Consider the following 18,420-nt stretch of genomic DNA (forward strand, 5'->3'; position numbering starts at 1 on the left):
ATCACGATATTCGGAAGCGGACCCGATTTCACGGTTGAATTACCGGTTGAAATCGAATCGGAGGGTAAACAGATCGCTCTCCGTGAAATTAGTTTCAACCACGATTTTCAAGAAAGAATTGTAATCACAGAACCCACCCCGGCCATGAGCTTCTGGAATACGATTGTCAAAGACGTCACCGAAGTGTATGAGTTACCCACCGGAGATTTCGATAATGTCGATCAATTAATGCAAAGAATTAGCGAGGAACTCGTGAACGGTTATCACTGGTACTTTACGCCCAGTCAGAATCGATTGGTATGCGAGGGATTCCCACCGAATTCTTCTCTGCTCACATCTACGCTCGGGCCTTACGCGAATTTCGGCAACTACCGTGTCATTCACGAGCATCAGAGATACGATATTGACGACATCATCGCGGAGGAGGGAGAGGTTCCGATCACATTACGCGAGGTTGAGCACATTGAATTCGATGCGTGGTATATCCCGTCGATAGTAAAATCTCAGTATTTATTTATATATTGCGATTGCGTGCGCCATCTCCCGGTAGGTGATTATATGTCCAGACTGCTACGAATCATCCCCGTTACGGTACCGGAAATGAAACGACAGCACGTATCATTCAGGAAACCGTTTTACCTACCCGCCGATGCCAACAGCTTCCGTAGCGTACGCATCAGCGTAAGAGATTCTCTTGGAAAAGAACTTAAATGTGGTGACATTGAATTGACCCTTCACTTACGAGATGACGTTCCAAACACTGACCGGTGACGGGCCCGTATTTACCCTCCCGCACGGAATGGATTGTAAAGGTCTTGAGATTGCTCTTATGGAGATAAACTTTGTTCGTGAGTCGCGCGAAAGCCTCTACGCTTTTATCTACTGCAATGACATCGAGTCGACCCCGGTGGGTGACGCTTTGGTCCCGTTGCTAAGAGTCGTTGCTCTACACGAGGGGGAGCGACAAAACCATATATTTCAAAATCGATACTACGCCAAAGTCAGACTCGACCGTTTCGAGTATTTCTACATCTATATAAGGGACGAGTATGGTGAATTATTGGACATCTCGGGTTTGGACCTCACGATACATCTCAGGGTGTCGTTATGAAAGTGCACTATTGTTGTGACCGAGAAGCCGTATTGCACCACTATCAGACCGGAGCTGGGAATTACGGGTTTTACCGGGGGTCCAGGCAAAGCGGTAGCGGACTCGCGTCGATTTTTCGAACCATAGGCCGGGCGGTCTTACCTCTAGTATCAAAAGGCTCCAAGATACTGGGGAAACAAATCCTCCGTACCGGGTCGAATATCGCGAAAGATTTGGTGGCCGGGCGCTCGTTCAAGCAATCTGCTATATCACGGAGTAAAGAAGGAGGTCTACAGCTTCTCGATACCGCGATCGGGGGGCGTAAACGAAAAGCCACGAAAAAGCTTAAAAAGGGCGCGCGGGGAGGTACTACGTCAAACAAGAAACGTAGACGGAGAGATATATTCGATGGCTAAATTGATGCACGAAAATTCGGCCGAGTGCCTCAACAGCGGATTAGATATTTTCACGGTACCACCGACGCAAACGGCGGTCGCCGACACCAGCACGTTGATCGCCACACCGGATAAATTGGGCGATGTCATTGAGATTAACGTGAAAGGTAGCGATCATTACTTGGATTTGTCCAGCTCGTTTATGAAAATACAACTACAAGTCACCAAAAAAGATTGTACCACGATCGGGGGAGACAACGTCGCTGTCGTGTCGGATATATTCGACGCCTTATTCAAGCAGATCGATCTGTATCTGGGCTCGAAGCTGATCACCACATCGGACAACAATCACGCCTACAAAAGCTTCATTTTCCATCTACTAAATAGCTCTCGCGCGGCCGGCGAAACCTATCTGAAATGTATCGGCTGGATCCCGGATACGATGAAACAGCAGGATACTTTCACGGCAGACAACGTCGGCTTCACGGCACGAAAAGCCCTGACCGCCGACAGTGCAACGCTCGAGGTCATCGGCAAGATACCGCTCGGTTTATTCGACCAGGACAGATATTTACTGGATAACGTGGATCTGTCGTTGCGATTAATCCGTAACGATGACGATTTCTGTCTCCTCGGGTCTGCCGACTCTAAAATCATACTGAAAAAAGTGGAATTGCACGTCAAGCAAATCCAAGTTTCAGACTCTGTCAGTTTGGCACACAAAACGATGCTTCGTACGCACACGGCGAAATACCCTATTATAAAGCTCGAAATGAGTAATCACTCTTTTGGAGCGGGTGATACCTCCATTGAGAAAACGCTGATTTCTGGGGTCATGCCTCGACGTATCGTGATTGGTCTGGTCCCGACAGCTGCCTATAACGGTAGTAAGACTCGAAACCCCTTTAATTTCTGTCACTATCACGTCGGAAATCTGGCTATCAACGTGAACGGGAAGCTTTTGTACGGGCGTAATTTCAGATTCGATTTTGATAAAAACACAAACCTCGAGGGGTTTTTCAGCGTCTACCAATCCACCGGGAAGTGGGATGCTCAGGAAGATCTTTTTATCGACTCTGAGAATTATAAGGCGGGATACACTCTGTTTGCGTTCGATTTGACTCCAGACCGTACGCATCAAGGCTGCTTTCAACTCGAGAAGACCGGGTCCGTGAAGCTTCACATGACCCTGACCGCGGGGTTGCCGGAAGGAGCGACTCTACTGTGTCTCAAAGAATACCAACAACTTTTGGAGATCTCAGAGAAGCGGGAAGTAGTGTCCGTATGAATACCGATCAAATTAATCATATTTTATTCAATCATCGCGACACGCGAGATTTATTTGCCGGGACTTTCGCTATCGATTTATTGCCAGCGAAGCTACTTAAGCCGTACGCAGTCGTTATCAATTACGACCCTAACGCGAAGGGCGGCTCGCATTGGATCTGTATCTTCGCCGATCAAGATGGCACGCACTTTCACGACTCTTTCGGGATTCCGCCTCTGAAGAAGGAGATCTATAGGTTATTGGGCGCGGACGATTATACCTTCACTAGTGTGCAATTACAGTCTTTACGTTCGTTTGTGTGCGGCGAACATTGTATCGCTTTCCTGATTAGAAAGGGTCAAGGTGTAGGTACCCTTGATTATTTAGATGCTTTTGGTTCTGATAAACGTGTGAATGATCGCCTCGTTTTTGATTTTGTAAACAAAGAAAAATCTACTTTGTGAACACTCGTGACTTGTATTTTCAGATTGTGTATGTTCAATAAACCTTGTACAGCATACGTTATAGTCTTTTTACGAGCGCTCGGGGAGTCGTTGGCATCATAAATATCATACTCGCTACTACCCAGGGAGCAAAAAGAGGTCAACTACGACAGTATGACGCAGACCAGAATCGTTACCTTGCATCGTTTCGTCTGGCCGAACGCGTTGACAATCCACCTAAAACACGAGCCGGGATCTCACATACGGATCCGGAGGAACAAATACTATACTGACGTCATGTTTGACGGACAAATATTTCCAAATCCCATCGTGTTTACACGCAATTGGATTAATCAACCCACCGCGGAACGACACGTCAAGACAGGAGAACTATACCGATTCGTCGGCGTGCACACCATTGAAATTAAATGTCAATCCATTGTTATTCGCGGGAAAATATAATATATATCAAATATACAAGTCTCGTGTCCAGAGGTGAGGTAGAATCAGGAGTGGAAAAGTACAAGTAGAAGTACTCCAGTCTGAGTACAAAGGTCAATCCAGATTCTTTGTTCGTTTTCTCTCAGTCAAGCCCCCTTTTTTAATTGCCGCACAGCCAGAAGGGAATTCCCCTTCGAGTATTGCTGCAAAACTGAGAATGAGCTAATTCTTACACTGTTTATTATAATGATAATCTTGGTTTGTTTAAGTAAATAGGGTGCATGCGGGCAAATCGCCCATTTACCTAACTACTATCGTGGATCATGAACTGTCAAACGAAACAAATAGGTTGACAATTGATATGGTGTGTGTTATGCTCAAGGTACCGCGATATCCTAACTGCAGCAATACTGCTTGACATTGCATGGTTATATTTTCAAGAAGCGCATGATGAAAAATTGTGATGCAGGACAACATTGTCAGTATGAAGCCACATGTTGTGTCACCATCAGTGTACACGCAGCTTTAGTGTTGTCAGCCAACAACTACTCCTGTTAAACGATATTTCTCCATCTTGGCAAGCTACTCAGTAAGGACAGACTCTTTCTACCCGAGAATGTAAGAAAGTATATTTCGTTGCACTACAACAAATCTTAATTACCTCTACCATAATACCTGGTGTAACTACTGGGACAAATATCGTTAAAATAAAGTTTTTTCATGTCAAAATGTGTCAGTTTTTAGGTCAAAAACGCTTTTTTGTAAGGACAGACAGTCCCTACCAGAAATGAGTATAAGTAGTACAATTTTAACATTATGTGCGAAAACACCTAATTTGCGTATGTGAAGTCAAAATTTGGTCAAAATCAATTTTTTTATGGGTCAAAATCCTCCGATTTTTAGGTAAAAAGTCGCCCTAGTTATTACACCTCACATAGCGCAAATACGTCAGTATGACGTCATAAATGGTGAAAACATTTTGACCACTTACGCCCTACGGCGTGCGTAAATTATGTAGGTGGTACGCGAGCACTGCATGAAACCTCGAACTGGTACGTGGGTGGAAAAAGGTTGGGAACCACTGGTTTAGGTGATATATTGGCATCAACCCTGCGATTGCGTTGTAAGGAATGCAAAAGATTTAACTGTAAACGTGGACGTTGGAATTTGCTTCTTCTTATTGTATCGCTATTCGGAATTATATCGAGGAAGGAGACTTCTAATATATTTTCCGTGTAATCTGCATATAAAGATTTTCGTTTCTGTGAATAACTAGTTTTGGTCAGTAAAATGAATTCGCACTTTCTAGCCTTCTCAGAATTGGGTGTCAATTCCAACGACCTGCTCCTAATGGTCAGAGATGAGCGGATTTGAAATTTCTATGTCCTAATCCAATCCAAATCCGAACCTTCAAATCCAAATCCAAATCCTAATCCATAAATTTTTCATAATCAAGTCCATGTCCAATCCTAATCCGATTCCAACTGGAAATTCAGAAAAAATACTAATTTATGCAACACAGGGATTCGAAAATTTTCTTTCACAACCAGCAATTTACTTGATTCAAGATAACTTAGTAACCATAAGTACATTAATAACTGATCTGAATAAAGTTTGTCGCCATTCGCCGCACGACATTTCAATCTCCCCGAAAATAGCTAAATCCAATCCAAATCCTAATCCGTTCTGAAAAAATGTCTAATCCAAATCCAATCCAAATCCGACAAAATTTCACAAATCCTGTTTTTTCAAAACCTAATCCTAATCCATGCTCATCTCTGCTAATGGTGACTAGAAAGCACAACACCGCAGTCGGTGGCTATAATGTGGCCTATAAACAACCCAACATGTGATGTCTTGAATGGATATATTTAATAGAAGTATTTCCTTCTAAAAATATCAACATTTGTCAGAAATGTGCTGGATAATACACGCATTTTTCAATCTACTCGGATTTGCTTCGCGGGCCGGATGAAATCATCTGGCGGGCTGAATGCGGCCCGTGCGCCGTATGTTTGACACCCCTGATCTATAAGCAAACTGTGGTAATCTTTGCGCTGCGATTGACCCAAACTCCTAGAAGTTGTCAAGCTTGGCCTAACAATGGGAAAACGTGAGTTTCTGTTCCAGTCACATTCGATAGTTTTAGTATGCAGTTCAGTCAATATAAACTAAACAATTAATGCTTTAGAATATCGCATTGACACATTTATTCATATTTCTACAGTCTACGAAGGAATTATAATATGTTCCGGGTTATATGACGTGCTTCGACTCTTAGACCCCCGTGAGTATTTGCAATGCACTATCAGCAGAGTTCAGCATGCCCGCGCCTACGATGAGATTGATGCAGCCGAGACAATGGTTTAGAATTGGATATGAAGGTTTTGATCCATGGATTCGTCGCATCACTATACTATGTAATGAGATAGAATGCATCATATTTGCTATCTAAATGTCTCATTGAAAGACATGAAGAGCTTCGGTAACCACAAAAGGGGAAACTTCTATCAAATCAAACGACATGATTTGCTGTCCTAATCGATGTTCTGCGTGCACTGGTACTTCTTGATAGTCTCAAGGAATTCAGATATGAAATACGATTTTCTTGTAAAATGAAGGAAATATAAATATGGTTACGAACCTTGGGAATCGCATTTATAAAATAATCTATTTGATATTGCTGCTCAATATTACGAAATGGTGGTCGGCAGGCATACATGTTTGCTCCAATTCCGTTAAAATTTTCGCGCTTTCTACACTTTCTGCGTTATTCTGCCTTTCCTATGTGGGAGTTGTCACAACAAATCATTAATGTAAATTTAAGTTAGGCTAACATTTTCACCCAGATATCATTCGTTTCGCAACCTTCCTAATCTCTCAGGGCTTGGCGTCGACACTGGGAAGGTTTGTGTTAAGTGTGACAGCCACCAACGGCATCCTACAGATTTCGATAGCAGTTCAGTATATTGTATAAATACTGTACAGTACAATACAGTATAATTTTCGCTATTTACAGTTTATCAAATAGAAGTAGAGCCGGGAGATTGAGAACTATAAATTTAGGGGCTATTTTTACGGAGTACCGACAAGAATTTAATCTTCACGATAGTTACATAGTATTACGTGGTTTGTGCGAAGTAGATTGCGAAGTAGATACGGAATGACAAATATGTTGTCACGAAAGTGTCGGTCAATATCATTTATGTAGCATGGTGCGAGATAAGTTTCAAGCCACATTGCTGCCCGTATGACATGTTTCATAATTGTAAATAACAGTATATAGCTGTAAAATCTGTATTTCCTCCTTAAATTTCGAATTATAATCATCCCATTTGCTGACCATTGCTCCCGATGGGATTGAGTTGAAATGCATAGGGTGAATTGATGTGCCAGTATCAATTTATTGTTAGTTTCCATATTAACATTCTGTACCACGAGGAACTTATTTAAATACAGCATAGAACACGTAAGTAGTCTTACTTCAACATGCGAGTAAATCCAAAAAGACGTAGTCTACACCAGTCTTCGAAAAAATCGAAAAGTGAAAACCAAATCACGCAACCCAATTTTTCTTCACTACGCCGCAGTGGTTCACAAACTTTTTAGACACGCCCCTTGATGATTGTGCAAATTTCGCGCTCTCCTATCGCCATATGAAAATTATTAAAATAATATATGCAATCCCAACGCATATTTTGAAGTCAATTGAGGTTATGACTGTTGAGAGTCCTATCAAGTATGAAATTAGTACTATACATAGAAAAGTAGGTACCTTAGCTTTAAAGAGCCACGACACAAAAATTCAAAAGCACGAATTTATGACGTCGCAATGACGTCGTGGAAAGTCTGAGGGGTCGCAATGACAATATTAAGATTACGCATGAGAGAAGATGGGCTCCCTATTGCAGTTCCAATGAAATGTAGAAAATTTGTCAAGCACGGGATGTCCTTACAAGCATATTCCGTTTCCTCAGCTACATCCAAACCCAAGTACATATAGCGTGTGCCTAAAACTGTTTGAACATAAAATATTGAAAGGAGCTACGATTGAACAGTCAACTAAAACTCCAGTTCGATACAAGTCTGCACGAAAGGGACCTCTGACTGTTGCATCGATCTTGATTTTTCTTGTATGCGCTGCAACGGCAAATGCTAGACAAGGCATGAGTTTACGATTATGATTTATACACCCATGCGAGAAATCTGCAATCGCAGCATTTGTTAGTCAATCTAGACTTGCCGATGTCGGTTGCATTCTCTCAATATAATTAAATCAGGGGCGGTCAACATACGGCCCGCGGACCGGATCCGGGCCGCGCACAGTTTGCCGTCTTACATGATAGTGTGGCCCGCGGCTCCAGTCTTCCGAGATTCCCCACTACTTACTTACATACGTCAAATTTTAGGGATTGAATAGAAATTATACAATGTATGCGCAGCGAGCGAGGGTGGAGCTTACGCGAAAGTTCGTCGAAGCGAGAAGACTTATTGCATTGTCGGCATTGACGATGTACTCAACCCTGATGTCATTTGTGTTGATCATGGTGTTTGTCGACTACAATGATCATTTACACCAGGCCGATATTTCATATATTTTTGATTCCGTAACCGTCGACTTGTAGCGAGGCACACTTCTAGGCTTCTGTTCGACATCGCTTATGCCAGGGGCAGGGCTGTAGAGTCGGAGTCGGAGTCGGTGGAGTCGGAGTTGCAGTTTGGCTAATTTTCGCTAGATTTAGTCGGAGTCGGAGTCGGAGCCGTGGAAAAAATACTGACTGGAGTCTCCCCACCAGATAGTTGGATAGTTGACAGAGATCATTGCCAGGAATTGCATGAAAGATTCATTTCCCAGATCTTCGGCATAATGGCCTACAAATCTTTTGCTAGCGAAAACGTCACAAGTACCTCATTCACGCATAACTACTGACCATACTGCCACGAGGAGTAATGGTCCATCACATTTTGTGGTCACATAAGAAGGACAGTACCAAATTCTCGTACAATTAAATATGGCTCTCCACTAATACCAACTGCACGCTCTACTGCTTTACTAGATAGTGCCTAGGCAGGGTGTGAACGTTCACGTTGTCGTTTAGTGGGTGAACCTCAGAAATTTGGAGGGTCGCGTTCCCAAAAGAACCTTGGCAGGTTCTGCACCGAGGACCTTTTTCATGAAATACAATTTTTCACATCATTATAACGTCTGTGGTCGAGCTTTCCGTTTGTGAATCTTTAGTGACACTCCGCTGTGAGCTTTGCACGCAACCACACCACAGCAAGAACGAAGCACACTACATGTGGAAAGTCAGCAAATTGTGCTCAGTACTTAGTCAATCAATCGATTATTATTGACATCAAAGAGTTTACGAGATTGATATATGCCATAGGATGCATCGATGTCTATTGTTTCAATCTATCAGGCGGACGGGATCTATATTGATTTGATACCCTCATTGTATCATAAAATCCATATCCGTCCGGTGGGGGTGTTGGCTCCTGTATAACTTGTTTTGAGGTAATATCTGGCGCAAGTATAGAAACAGGTGTTTCACTTTTAAGAATGCATCTGATCGGTCTAGCCCAGTCAGAGTCGAAATTGTTGGCAAAGCATCGGAGGATAACATTGTAATTTGATTGTTTCAGTTGATGCGCTATGTGACGATTAAAAAGTCATCATGTATTTCAGCATTGTGGCATAGTGCGGTCTGAGTCGTCGCTAGTGCTCATGTACATTACTTGCAAGGAAATGCAAGGTTAGAATTAGCAATATGACGCACGTGACGTCATAGCTTCCAAGGCAGTCCTTTAAAACATGATTTTTTTCTAATCCATGACGGCATGCATATTCAATTGTGGCATCATAGTGGATTGACATTCACAATTGAAAATATTGGATAAATGTAGCTCCTGTGACGAATAGGCTCAACGCCTGTCATATACAGACCAAAAATATCTTTAACCAGGACTGCACCGTATTGCAGCATTTTTACGGTCAGCGGTCATCATCATCAGAACTTTCATTCCGTATCAATTATCCATATCTACGTAATATGGCTACTGAACCGACTATTTCGAGGGTACCAACCATCCCATATCGTCAGGACCGTAACAGCACTTCGCATGCTCATAGAACATGTTTTGTAAAGTATTTACAATTATGGCACAATTACACAATTTTCCTTTTTTTGCATACCTATGTTTAAAACACTATTTAAAACATGTTTCAAGCAAAGTGTTTTACCAACTTTCCGTTTTAAGTTCAACCCTAGCGTGGTGGTTTTTGATCCACAGCTGCAATAACGCTGGTTTGATTCCGACCAACATTGAATCCAGATTTTATTCCCATGTGTTAAGAAAGGATAATCCGTCCTCCGCTTCTCCATCCCAACTTCGTAAACGGTGTCACAAAGAAGGTGGAAGTGAGCTGTAGTAGGCTACTTGTGGCCAGTTGCAGAATCGGAATAACGAATAACGGCCTATGGCAGAGGTCTCAAACTCAAATGTACTCGCGGGTCAATTTCCTACTTTTTCATGGCGCGCGTGCCGCAGCACCAATAACAGGGGAATTCAATGTACTTTCGAGTATGCCTTATTTGACGACCCTTTGCAGACTGACATGCCACACGCATCTTTGAAATGTGATTTACTATTGTGAATTCACGCTTTGCACGAAAAAATCACATTTTAAAATATTTTAATAAAATTGTTGCTGTACTTGGCATAGCTGCTGTAGACACCATGCGAGAGTACAACTGCATCAGGACATCGTAAAGTGATGTAATAGTGAAGTTTGATGAGTAGTTTCAAGATTCTGGAGTGGTTTTGGGGACGAATTTCCAGTTTTCAAATAAAAAAAAAGATATATGAAACTTCTAAATCCAAAATACGGTCGCGGGCCGCGTGTTTGAGACCTCTGGTCTATGGTGTAAATGACCATTGTAATCGATGAACACCACAAACACCATTAAAAGCAACAACAACAAGATCAACATCAACAACATGTTATCCTGCATGTTACTTGCTTGAAACGCCTGTTGCTTGTTGTAAGTTGTAAAAGGATTCTCCTCATTTAAAAATGTTTCAAAACAACAACATGAAAAGTCATAGCGAACTAAAATTGGGTGACAACAAATCATCTGAGAACCGCTGTAGGTCTATTTTGTACTCTACCGATGTCTAATTAGAGAAACTACTTCTCTTTGTTGGTATGAATATCAAGTGTTTCGCTACAGTTGACGAATTGCATTGTACAAATAATGAAATCGAAAGAAACTTGTTCATATCAGCATGTACGGATTCGCAGACATGAGACTGACTGCGGTTCATACTAAATCCGCACCAGAAACCTCTGATTTCCTAATGACAGACTTTATTGGTTGGCTTGCTCAATGTGAGGTGTTTTGTAATATGCAACCCGTGCTATACAAACAGGCGTCGCTCCTCGCGAACTGTGTTTGCCGACGGTGCCCATCCAATATGAATACTTATTCACACATAATAAATCAAAACATTCACTATATTTCACATCTGACTCTATACGGTGGACATGGTCGTCATATTTCCAAGGTCGTGTCAGTAGGTCAAAGTCATTCACGGTCTTAGACGCTGTCAAAATCACGAACACCTTCGTCCAGTAGCGCGCTAATGCTGTAGAGTACGACCTGGCCTTAAAGCCCGTCGTCAGTGTCATACCGTTCGTTTGATGGAAGAATGTCATACGTCACTGATCAATACTCATATTTAATTACAAACTAGAATAGAACAAATTTTCACTGCCATTCGAGAAAAAGTTCGCCGATGTGGTTGTTATTTAAACTTTCCCTGTCACGACGCAAAACGTAGGCTATACGTTAGATCAGTAGCAATCCACATTGTGGCGTGATAGTGTTCGAACTTCGAACATAACTATATAAACAGAACAATTTGCGAGCTGTCACAATTTTTTTAATCATTCTGACATGACATGATTCTGATATATCTCTGTTACCGGTCTGTTTCTGCTGTTTGGCGTCGCAGAGTCGTTGGTGTATTGATCAAATGATGCTATGGTTGCAACTCATGTCTCTGCCCGGTGGAAATGCGAAGTTTTTGATATGAGGTAAAATCTCGGCCTCGTATATGAGACTTAATGCAAGCAGGTTCTATACAGATAAATACTGACCTGCATTAACATTACCGAATCTCTTCGATGTATGATGCTGCGGGATCATGTCGTGCTGACCCCTGACAAACACAAGATTGCCATTGTAACTCACCACATTTAACACCTTATATATTGAAAAATAAATTTCAAATTTTAGATTCGTAGCGAGAACGCCGTCGTCGCCACAATAACAGATTTTGAAGGCTCCGCTTTCAACGTTTGGGTCACCAGGTAGGGGTTAAGAACCGTGGGGGTATGTATATTTACCAGACTAACGTCTTCGGCATTTCCTCTATATTAGCAAACAAGGCGCACTATTAATCATGAGAGAGTTGAGAACTGAAGTACACTAGATGACAGTGATGACTCTACTAAAATACGAACTTTCTTCTAATATCAACTTTCAAAATGTCACTCGATTCGGTTTCAATGTGATGACGAAAGTCTCCAGGGCAACACAGGGACGAAAGAAGATTATGTATTTTAGTGCAATGACTTACAGCGTATGTAACGAATAGAGATGACTAGGACACTTTTATTTTTGAGCTACTGATCTATTGATATCGCTGTATCAGCGAAAAACGAATTCGGTGATCGACACGCAGAAGCGACAGTCTTTTAAAATGTGTCGAGAAGATAGCGCAATCGTGAAGCATCCTCTTCATCGGTCTAGGTCATGGGTTCAAACCCCGACAGGGTCAGACCAAATACCTGTTAGCTACTGTATGTTATCCGTGACTTGGCGCTCAGCATTAATGGGATAGCATGGAGGGGTGGTGTAGCGGCATGTGTACATGATGCACTCATGGTATTCTTCTGCTCAGATCGCGTACATATGCCGCAGAAACATCGAGGACAAAAATATACTAGCCTGCGTCCTATTCCTACTCCAATATAAGGTTTCGCAGAATTTACCGGAATAGACGGAGAACAGTATCAATCTAACTATCTCGTCATGAACCGGCATCCCTCATTTCTTGTTGCCTGATCGCTTGATGCAGCTTTTAAGTTACTTTTACAGCTTGCGTCAGACTGGAAAATTTAGAAAACGCTCGCTGCACATTCATAAGAGAAATATGCTCCAAAGCAGGGGTTCTTAAACTTTTTTGATCGCAGACCCCTTCAAGTTTTTCGAAAGATTGCGAGTACCCAAAATAGTTCAGAAGTCGACGATTAACATAGACGAAAAAGGTCACCACATCAGTGGGCATATTTCTATGCTCCCTTTCTTTCAGCCGTATACTAGCTGGCGTCAACGCTGCGTATGCGTTGTGAAGAATACAAAAGATTAGGCTGTAAACGCGGACGTTGGAACTTCATTCATTATTATTATTATATTCTTTATTCACAGTAAAACTGGTAAATACACACATAATCCGGGGAGCCACCTGCCTCCAAAGGAAAATGGCGAGATTATTGTAAATTTTTAAAATTTCAGTAATACAGTCAAATTGTTATTCCTATGCAATAGGGTACATGGAGAAGTCAGATTACAGCATTGCAGGAGATGAAGAATTGGTAAGGGTTACAGAGCAGAGGTAGAGATGATTGAAAATGAAGAGTCGAAATGACAGAAATTATGCTGTGATTCAAAAGTGTACTTTTACTCCAGTGGTGCATTCAAGGCCTTCCGAAGAATATGCACAGTGCCCAATAACGTGATCTTTTGGATCATGTCGAATCGAACGTTACCCGGAATCTGTTGGATATGTCTCATGAGTTTTTTGCTTACGACCCCTGTAGCGCCAATGACTATCGGTACAATGTTTATTTTGCATCTCCACATTTTCTCGCATTCCATTTTGAGGTCTGCATATTTCGACTGTTTTTCTGATTATTATTATACCGCGATTTGCGTTTCTTTCAGCATTTTGAGTCAGAAGTAATGACGAAACGTGACCACATATGTTTTGAATTCTATTTATGCGCAATCATTATACGCTTCGTGTAACCGGCAGTATTAATAGCAGTATTTCTTACTAAAAATTCAAAAATTAGAGAAATGTGCTGGAAAATATACGCATTTTTCAATCTACTCAGAATTGTTTCGCGAGCCGGATGAAATCATGTTGCTGGTCCTATGTTTGACACCTCTGATTTAGCGACAGATACAGATACGGAAAATCCCAAAAAGGTTTGCGAAACTCCTGAGAATCTCGAACGGCACACAGTTTGGGAATCGCTGCTTCATAGTAATGGGCGGTGGGTTTATTACGAATCAGAGCTCCTCATAATATAACACTCCCCATTTTTACTGTATAGTGACGGCGTCTCATGTTGATGGTAACATATATTATCTGCTTTGTCTATTAAACGTATAGTAGGTTTTTAAATAATTGACCGACTGTCGAAAAGCCTGGTTTCCAGTCCCATGCCTTATTCATTAAAAACGTAATGATGGCTACTTTTTGCTGTAACTCATCCCTTGCATCTGTGAGCATCTTGAGAGATATCGACTAAAAATGGACGATTCCATAAAAATTTGCGTGCAGCGATGCAATAAATACCAGGTTCCATGAAGCTGTTATGGTTTGGGATGATAGAAAACCTAACTATATGTTATTATTTTCAGTTCAGGATACCATTTTCATTCATACTGCACACTGCCTCAGAAATCCTCAAACCTACCTAAGGCAGTCCATGAAATGGATCAAACTTTTTCCATACCTAAACGTTTCGGAACGTCAGTGCAAATGCGACATCAGCATACCGATGTCTTCACCATACTATATATATATATGGCCGCTATGGTTTCATCAAGTAACCAGACTATGTGTTCAGAAGTTAACCAAGTATTTCATTCTGAGGTGTATTTATATTACATAATACTTCAAAATGGCATCGGCTCCTCCACCATATGCAACGGATCAAGAAAAATCAGCACAAGGAAACTTTCATGGGGGTGGCGGGGTGGCCGTAGGAGGTCATGCCGATTTGACAAATTTCGGTAAGTATGGGACAGAGCTTCCAGAATATCGCTCATACGGCGATTCAGTTATATTTCAGCTCTGACTCGCGGGAGCATACACTCGCACTCGCATATGGGTGCCCGGTTAAGCGAATTAGGAGATTATCAATATAATATTTATCTGAATGCAAATACATCGATAACGGCAATAGAAATTTGTGCAATATTTCGATCTTGTAGTCATTCTCAATGGCATCATCAGTGTCATGTAAAGCGCATTGAAATATTGTAATATGACACTGAACAATGGGGATCCGGCATCTTAAAGGAGCACTGCGCTCTAAAAATTATGTGGTCTCAAATTGCACTACAGATCGAAAAAATAACTTTTTGCCGCAGCCATTTTCTTCAGAGAGCCACCGTAATGGAGCTGCAATTAAATGTATTTTGGATAAGCCCCGTTCCACTCCAGCGGCCGCCGTTGCTCGTCATTGTTTCTTAACCCGTGGTGAAATTTATGACACGATACAAAAATAAATTAAAAACAGACATGTTTAAAACATGTCCTTTATTATTTGTTTTTAGCGATGACGTCATCAATATTCAATTGTGGTGTCATAATGGATTGACATTGACAATTTGAAATATAGGGTAAATAAAGCTCAATTTACGAAATATCTGTACTATAACTGTTGATTCGACTATTTTGAGGGCTCCGACCATCCCATATCGATATACGTCGGCTAAATCGGATGGTAATTGTCCCTAGGCTCATACAACATGCTTTTTGGAAAATATTCACACAATTATGGCATAATTTTACAACTTGAAAATACAGAATTATTTTAAAGGCGCATGTTTAACCACTATTTAAAACATGTTTTAAACAAATTATTTGAAAACAGCGTTGGTTTTAAATGCAACCGTACACAATCAAGCTTTAGAAACGAGGATATTCCTTGGAAATCGCTTATATATACCCACTACCTGTGCTGTGTATGTATCAGAGACATATTTCCCAAAACATTAGCACTTACCTATTTATATATGACATGGTTGGCAATATCATGCTATGTAATACTGTGTCCATGCGAACAATTCCTTCCAATCCTCTGTTAAAGTTAGTGAATAGCATATGTCTAACAAGTGACAACTATCACTTGTCATTCGCATTCGGAATGACTGATCTAACTGACATAAAACACGTTTGAAAAAATTACCTGGATTAGAAAATGGATCCGAAATAGGTACACCGTTGTCAATACCACTAACACTCCCTCCACCCCCATTTGTACACAATCCCCCATGCCATGTCTTTCCGACAATCGTGTATTTGTGTAAAATGCTGACAGCTGGCCATTGATCTTTCTAGGGAGGGTAACAACGAATCAGTGACTCGAAATCAAATCTATTTGATAATGTATATGAATTGATTCAACGCGAATAACGCCATTGTCAACAAAGCCATTGTTAACAAAGCGGTTTTGATTTACAGCCTAAAAACTATAAATGGTAACTGACTTGCACGAGACCGATCACAGATCTTTTCAACTGGAATCGATATCGCATAAAAAGCACTTCAAATGTTAGCACTCAGCGCTCTCTTTCAAGAATAATGCAGATCATCATGTTGAACAACAAAATTGCTCTTCCAGCTAATCTTGATCATCTGATGGCAATCATCCTGGGGAAATATTGGTCGAAGGACTTTCATAATTAAGGTTGATGAAAGATAGCAGCGTATTTGAATAATGGAAACCTTGGAAGCCTTTCTTTTCTGGCTTTACAGTCAGGCGATAAAAATATATTTAAGCCCTAGCTACAATTACGCATTCAAAGGAATAGATTAGGGTCCATGCTGATTATTTATTTCGTTTTGCACTAGTTCTGTGCTTTTCATAACACAAATTGCTTTGAATTTTGTTGATCAGAATAATGTCCTGCTTCAGATTGGATCAATGAAATTACATTGAAAAGTGCTGATTACATTCGTGTCAAATTTTCATTATCTGATTAGAATCACTTTTGGTTCGATTTTGCCTTTGTCTTTTAGAATCTTATATCCTACACTCTAATATTGTGGAATTGACTTTGTTATTTTAAATTCTAGTCTAAGTGATAAATGAGCAACCTGGTAAAACTCGCCAAGATGGAAGAACATCGAAAGCGCCAGATCAAATGAAAGATAACATCTGGAGCGACAACAGTTTCTGCTGTTGTGGGCATTCCACCAGTTGCTGCACCAGTTCGGAGTGACCACGGGAAAAATTATTTTTAATCTATTATTTTACGTAGGCCTATACTCCTTTGCTTCATCAGTGTGAATCAAGAATTTTGACCGAATGACGATATAGGCCATTCTAGTTATTTACTTCTATACTGACTCCACTCTTGTATCAAAGTTATAATTCCGATAATTATGCCATACATATATGTATTTACCTACTAGACTACTTTGGTGTACATTCCTGTTTTTGAAGCAGTTGGGCGACAATTATCGCCAACAGAAGGAGACAATAAATATACACGAATTGTTGTTCATCAGCAATGACCATTGTACAACCACAATTGTCTTAAATAGTTTTCTCGGCGACAGGAGAATCAATCGAGTCAAGGCCGCTGCATATTGTCGGCACGACAGGTCGATTACCATTCGTTTCCTGGATTTCCGTCCTTGGACATGATACCGCGGCGCTTATGCAGGGTCGAGAACACGAAAATCTACAATTTGCTGTACCATAGTCAGGGTTGCGACCAAGTCACAAGGTTTGAGTCTCAAGTCAATCTCACTTTTATAGATTTGACTTCAGTCCAAGTTATTTAGAAGAAGGTCGTGCCGAGTTATATAGTGTTGTGACTCGAGTCCAGGGCTGTAGCCAAGCCACAAAGTTACGACTCACAAGTCAATCCCACTTTTATAGTTTCAACCCGAGTCAAGTCGAGTTATTCTCAATTCATCACTGAGTAAAGTCTGAGTCCAAGTCAGTGAGTAGAGGATCGAGTTCGAGTCATAGTGTTGTGACTCGACTCCGAGTCCAAGTCACTGTGCTCACTGTTCAGTTTCGAGTACAATCCGGTTTAATCCACTTTTTCAACTATGCTAAGGTGATACAGAATGCCTCCCATTCAAAATATAGTAACTGTCCTCACTCTTAACAGTTTCTGGACCTATTTTTCGAACACCATCACTGAGATATACCAATAGACGAAATACCAATAATGTGGTAACTTTACTATTCTTCGAAGTTACAATGAAAGACCACGTGTGTAACTGTTCCATGATACAAATATAATACATTACTGTGGGTTACTGGTGAACAAATTGAACTGTGTATCAACGGAGCGTTAAAAGAGCAACCCAGCTAGCACGCCCACTTGGTATCCAGGTGGAATTTAAGTGGTTAGGTGGGATGGATGATCGGAATGGGTTAGTAACATATAACCCACATCGAAACCAAGCGGGATTTCCATCCATAAAGATGCGTGGTTATACCATACCAATCCCAGGTAGATTGCAATAAGTCTCTTCTAATTGTACCTATCAATTTGAACTCGGGGAAGGTTTACTTGTTGAGTTTTTGATATCAAATCATCTTGAAACATGAGAAACCCACTTATAGAGGAGCTCAGATTTCCCATATATCACCCACACAGGAACCAACCCTATTTTCCATCAATGTTATTTGGTTTATTTCATCGAATAATAAAGGTGGTTCCGTATGTAGTAAAG

General features: G+C 41.1%; 1 protein-coding gene and 2 long non-coding RNA genes across 3 annotated transcripts in view; all 3 read left to right on the plus strand.

The window, feature by feature from the left end:
• The window catches only part of LOC145444497 (uncharacterized), a 50,909-nt gene extending 44,630 nt beyond the window's left edge, over positions 1 to 6,279 (plus strand). The window contains exon 6 of the mRNA XM_080322491.1: positions 5,864 to 6,279. Coding sequence (XP_080178617.1) covers positions 5,864 to 6,006 — 143 coding nt within the window. The 3' untranslated portion in view covers positions 6,007 to 6,279. The remainder of the gene's footprint in view (positions 1 to 5,863) is intronic.
• LOC145444515 (uncharacterized) overlaps positions 1 to 18,420 on the plus strand; it is a 414,279-nt gene that overhangs the window by 82,094 nt on the left and 313,765 nt on the right. The window lies entirely within an intron of this gene.
• LOC145445541 (uncharacterized) lies at positions 14,421 to 17,234 on the plus strand. The gene is made up of 2 exons (XR_013917075.1): positions 14,421 to 14,729; positions 16,807 to 17,234. It is a non-coding gene; the product is annotated as an uncharacterized LOC145445541 (long non-coding RNA).

Source organism: Botryllus schlosseri, chromosome 8 (assembly GCF_051294905.1).
Source record: "Botryllus schlosseri isolate E-star chromosome 8, Bs_hap1, whole genome shotgun sequence".
In the NCBI taxonomy this organism is placed as follows: Eukaryota; Metazoa; Chordata; class Ascidiacea; order Stolidobranchia; family Styelidae; genus Botryllus; species Botryllus schlosseri.